Here is a 6199-nt window from a genome sequence, read left to right as displayed (position 1 = left end):
AGATCACCTTTTAAAAGCAACTTATTTTTTACTTCCCTTCATGTCGTCTAATGATTTTTTTTTTTAAATTGCCAACAATTATGTCATAAAATCCTTGTGAAACTTTAATTGGGTTGATATAATCCCTTTATATTTGTGACAATATCTTGCAATTGATCATGTTTGAGTCACACACAGACTTCAACATTCAGCATGCAAATAAATCTAAATATCAAGAACTCTCTACAGTTCTTTTTTGTTACTAGAACTATTGTGTAAGGGAACTATACTAACTAAGCATTTGTCAGTACAACATACTATTCACACTATATTTTTAGGCAATCGGTTTGCATGCTCTAAGTAAGTCTAATTAATTTGATTTTACAGTGTTGCTGCTTTGTAACAAAACACGCAGATTATGCAGGAAATCAGTTTGTTCATTCAACAGTATTCGTGCACCACATTTTGGACTCCCACTAAAGTGATGTAGAGTGTGACAAAATGAAAAGTGAGTGTCTTGATGAAATCTGAACACATGTAGACACTGTAGTGCATCCTGGGCTGACCACTTGTGATGGGATCACGATCTTAGGAAGCGGGGTTGTTGCCAGTAGATATACTACATGTACATTACATGTCATAAAAGTGCGAGAGGTCATAGTGATTAATAATTCCAGTCTACATGTACAATACTCAACTGCTCCCACAAGTCCAAACTCATATAGTCAATTAATTGAGCGTGATCTCACAGAATTCCTCATTTAGTGTTTCTGTTGTGGAAATAAACACTTCTGCATACAGGCATAATGCTTTCACAATGTTGGAGTTTATTTAACATTTAGGAAGTTGTTTGGATAGTAAATCTGATGATCCATCAAAAAAATAAAAATTACTGACATTGAACTGACATAATGCTTGCGTGAGGGGGCAATTGATTGAAATACTTTTTAAATCAATTTAAAAATTAATTCCAACAATATCAATTCTCAGTGCTGTTGTCATTATAGTTGTGGTGTGAACTCTGCTATTCTTTTATATTTATATTCTACATCTTTATCGTTATCTTTATTGTTATCGTCATTGGTGTGAATGGGCCTTCAGCGTTACAACTGGAGTATACAGTACTTTGGGCTGTAAACTTTCACATTTGTTATATAGTAATAATAACATGTTTGCTCCTGGAAATACTGTTGTGTTTTTTAGAATACACTTTTGATCTTCATGCTGAAGGACTTCATACTAACATCATCATTCCCTTTCCAGCTGTACCAAGAAACACCAATGGCGAAATGAGTACCATCTTCTCCCCATAAATACACACCATTGGGGTTTGTTCTGTGACAGTCTTTGTACCAAAATGCCCCGAGATGCCTTTTGGCACAGTTAACATTAAGGAGGTCTTGATCTTTGTCAAAGGTGGAGAACTTGTGATTGCTGTGGTGGGTCAAAGAGTCGCCTGCAGAGAGGAAGAGCAGAGAGGAAGAGCTTTGTAAACAGGATTAACATAATATATATATGAGGGTTTTCATTGTTGGGGAGTATCCAACTACATGTAGCGATGCCACTAACTTAACTACATTTTTCAATAGCTTGGGAGCAGTGTGTAACGTGTTACAGTAACGTAACTACTTTTTTGAGTAAAAAGTGGTGTAACGCGCTACTACTGAAAATTTGGTAACGAAACGTAGTTTCTTTTTCAATTCGGCGCAACGTTACTTTTCCCATGGGTAAATTTGACAGCGACACTGCCTTCTCAGCTGCGCGCTTGAGAGAAGAGAACTGTTGAGAACTGTTACTATGGTAGTCTTCTACCAATCCTGGAGACCCTGATGTCAAGGACGCTCGCACTCCAAAATGACTGTCAAGGATGACAGCAGACCTACCGGGTATAATTGTACAGGTAAGCCAATTCGTAATAGCCTATCTGAAAGTTATATAGTAGCTACAGGCCTACGTGTTGTATCCTAGTCATTAAAGAAAACAATTTAGTTTCATATTTATGTTTAAATAAAATAAAATACATTTTTTGCGCAATATATCAGGAAACAAATGGAGTGGGCAGACATGATTTTGACCACTTTATTAAGATTGTTTTTGTAGAAAACCTTTCTTTAAAGTGAATTTCGTTTTGTATTAATTGTATCTTAATTTTAATCGTTGTTTTATAAACCAATTGCCTGAATTTAATAAATAAGTAAATTAAAGAAAACGATTTAGTTTCATATTTATGTTTAAATAAAACATTTTTTTATTTCATTTATGTTGATTAGCCTATATGAAAAGCGAAAAGCATGAGTAAGATCATAATTTTGCGCAATATATCGGGAGACAAATGGACTGGGCAGACATGATTTTGACCACTTGTTTTTGTAGAAAGTCTTTCTTTAAAGTGAATTTCGTTTTGTATTAATTGTATCTTAATTTTAATCAATGTTTTATCAACCAAGTGCCTGAATTTAATAAATAAGAAGTAAATATAGCATGCAATAATCATGACATGGATGCACCGGCGCGTGAACTGGAGCTCTCGCCTCATACTGTAAATGAACCGAAACTCAGATAAGCTATTTGCCTCACAGACCTGAGAAATATAGAAAGCTTGAAATGTGTACTTTTAAACAAAATATATATTTTTTTCTCTCAAAATCTCTTTTTCTCCTACTCCCTTGATAGAGTGAGTCGTATGTCTGAAAACTAAGCTTATGTCTTCTATATCATAGGCTATCAAGACGCGTTTTGCACCGGTGTTGGAGAGCAGGGAAGCTTTATTGGCTACCTTGACGTTGCCGAAATTTAAAGTTCGGTGGATAGGGGGAGCGGAGCGGAGAGAGAAGCGGCGTGTGCGCTCTGCTCATCGCGGAGTGTCGCACTCTACCCCATGATGCAGAGCCGGTTGAGAATAAAAAAAAAGAAGTTGCTGCACACAGCAGCGCCAATGAGAAGGACTTTTTTTCTTTTGAAATTGGTACTATTTTTTATAATAAAGAGCACAAAAGAAATACCTGTTATGTCCTCCATAGTATAACTTTATGTCTACACATTTAGGAACAGATATTGGGTTCTGCCCAAAGTCAAGCAACATAAAAGTAACGTAAAAGTAACGAGTAACGTAAAAAGTTACTTTCCAAAGGGGGTAACTAAGTAAAGTAACGGATTACTTTTTAAAAAAGTAACGAGTAACGAGCAAACACTACTTTTTAAAAGTAACTTCCCCAACACTGCTTGGGAGTAGCTGAGTTGCTGTTAAAACATGGACCTTTTCCAGTTGCTAACTACTTTTTCCAGCAAGTAGCAGTGTAGCGACCAAAAGCTACATTACGTTTTATCGTGTGTACATTATCGTGTGTTACCGCACCATCTATTGTTATATCACGCATTGTGCAGCTTTACAGTTCAACCTGTATTTTTGTCTACTGTGAGATATAGGCTACATTTGAGTATTGTATCTTTGTATATAGTTAACAAAATAAAACAGTACTCTTTGAAGTCATAATTGTATTGCATTGCATTGTTTTAAACCCTAACATTTTTTATTTTATTCATCAAATATTCTTCATTAACAATTATTCAGTTATTTGTAATATACAATGTCATTGTAAATATATATATATATATATATATATATATATATTATGAGTAGCTTGTCAAACTACAGTTTCAGAGTAGCTTTTTCAACACTGAGGGTCTTGTTCCTACTTGGTTAGCCAGTTTCATAATAAATAAGCAATTTTCCAGTCAGAAGCCTTAATTTTACCCAGCTAATGTGTTATCAGAGCGACATGTCTGACATCTCACACTACTACAGATTTCAGAGATTATTGTAAGTTTTCATAACATTTACCAATTTAAGCCACATTGAAAGAATGAGACATTCATTATATTTAAAAACGGAATAATCAATCTGATCCAAATTGAGGGCATGTGCATGATCAAGTGAGCATTTACACCTTTGAATGAAATTGTCCTACCTGCTCCTCCATCCTTGAACCCTGAAACTTGTAGTTTATATCCAGCACATTCACAATCCACAGAGAAGGACGAGTACAGAGCAAAACCCTTCCTTCCAGTGAAGTCCTCCAGATCCACTCTCAGCATGTAATTCCTGTTACGTGTCAGCTGGTACATGTTCTCCAGTCCTGTTCTCACACACACACACACACACACACACAGAACATGTTCAACCAAACACATGATCATCCACAGAAAACGGACACACGCTGTGAGATCTTACCCAGCCAGTATTCGCTCTCCACATTCCCGAATCCTCTCTTGTACTGATTCCACGGCCGATAGAAATTCACACTGCCGTCCATTCTCCTCTGAATCACCTGTGATGGGTTTATATAGAATATATGATTCATAATGTATGTTCTGATATGTGTTTGATGATCTAAAGTCACATTCATACCGTCCATCCTCCTTTGTCTTCATCTTTCCCATCTGAGACCATGTGACAGTAAACCCAGACAGGAATGTCTCCTGCTGGATAGATGGTGTAAATCCCACTGACTTTTTCTCCTGAGTTGTAGACGTCAGAACAGTCGAATGGCATGCATTTACAGTCACGGCCCAAAACAACAGGGAGAAGAACCGCCAAAAACACCTTCATCTACATGAGAGAGAATGTAACATAAGTCCACTGAGTGCATAGTGCAAACCCAAGTGCAGTTTATTTACATCAAAACATGAACAAAATACAAAGTAAACAATGACCTGACTTGAACAACATGACCTATATAAACTTGACTATAAACCTAGCAGACTCACCAACAGCGGTTATACGGACAATACTTAACAAGAGACAATGGAAACATGAGGGCTATTTATAAAAAAATACTAATGACTTAGCAAGACACACATGAATGCAAAGAACAATTAACCAATGAGAACATAGGACACATTACTAGAACAACCAATCATAACATGACGCAGACAAGGGAAGCACATGGCAAACAGGAAACGTGATTACATTTCAAAATAAAAGACATGAAAACCTAAGCATTAACCAAAACACCAAACCAAAGTGAGGCTCCAGACGCCCTAAAGGAACACCCACCCCAAAGCCAGAACACCAAAAGTCCAGGAGAGAGGTTGAGCTGAGGCAGTCCAGGGGGAGGGATGGAGGGCCAGGCTGGTGCAGGGGAACTAGACCTGGATCATGGAGCACTGGTTGACCTTGACCATGGGGCACTGGCATGGCGTGACTTGGCTCTGACGTGGCATCTTGGCTGAATGTTACAGGCTCTGTGGCCATCTTGGCTGAAGGCTCAGGCGTGGCGGCCATCTTGACTGAAGACTCAGGCGTGGTGGCCATCTTGGCTGAAGGCTCAGGCGTAGCGGCCATCTTGGCTGAAGGCTCAGCTGTGGCGGCCATCTTGGCTGAAGACTCAGTTGTGGCAGCCATCTTGGCTGAAGACTCTGGCTTGGCAGGCATGACGTGAGCAGACCCTGTCTTGGATGGTACTGTGGGATTGTGGAGCAACTTATCCACAAACCCACAGTAAATGATTAACAACAGAGCATAGTCTATATACCCAGCTAGAGTCCCCGAGAAATCATGGTCAAGCATCAGATAATTCAACCACTCATTTAAGCCATTAAAAAAAATGTCTTTTAGAGCTACCTCATTGAATCCCACCAGCAACATTAACTAGTGATGCTCCGATGCAGTTTTCAAAGCACTATTGTATCACACACTGTATGATGCTTGTATCGAAATGACAAAACCACGTGATTGATGATGTTTGAAACTCCGAATGTCATGAAGTATCATAAGGTCGGGACAGCTGGTTTGCATAAAAAGGGAAATCTTATCGAGGAGGCATTATTTATTTAATTGATTTAACACTATTCTTCCCTATAGCATAAAGAATAAAAAACACCTACTAACACTTAGTAACTTCTTGTGTCAATTACTAATTATGATCACTTGTATATTTTACATTTTTGATCCAATATGTGAATCTGTTGACCAGGCTACACATGACACGAGTTGTCGAGTAATGAACATTTATTCTGCATACTTTGACGAAAGCCTCAAATGCTTTAGAAAGCCTTGATTTAGTCAAGACTAATGAAAGGGATAGTTCACCCAAAAATGAAAATTACCCAATGATTTACTCACACTCAAGTCATCCTAGGTGTGTATGACATTCTTCTTTCAGACTAATACAATCAAGAGTTATATAAAAAAATATCCTGACTCTTCCAAGCTTTATAA

The 6199-nt window shown here is 37.8% G+C and overlaps 1 protein-coding gene across 1 annotated transcript; it reads right to left on the bottom strand.

Annotated features, from left to right (window-relative positions):
• Positions 1–792: 792 nt before the first annotated feature.
• Positions 793–5263, bottom strand: LOC311077491 (microfibril-associated glycoprotein 4-like; the record flags this gene model as incomplete). Its single annotated transcript, XM_084106023.1, has 5 exons — positions 793–1435; positions 3948–4115; positions 4211–4307; positions 4388–4588; positions 5036–5263. The coding sequence occupies 5 exons, from the start codon at positions 5261–5263 to the stop codon at positions 1179–1181; spliced, it is 951 nt and encodes a 316-aa protein (XP_083962149.1). The 3' UTR covers positions 793–1178.
• Positions 5264–6199: the final 936 nt, after the last annotated feature.

This window comes from Abramis brama (genome assembly GCF_963993115.1).
Source record: "Abramis brama genome assembly, chromosome: 2".
In the NCBI taxonomy this organism is placed as follows: Eukaryota; Metazoa; Chordata; class Actinopteri; order Cypriniformes; family Leuciscidae; genus Abramis; species Abramis brama.
Note: the sequence above shows the minus strand (reverse complement) of the source record. Positions and strands in the feature narration are given on the sequence as shown.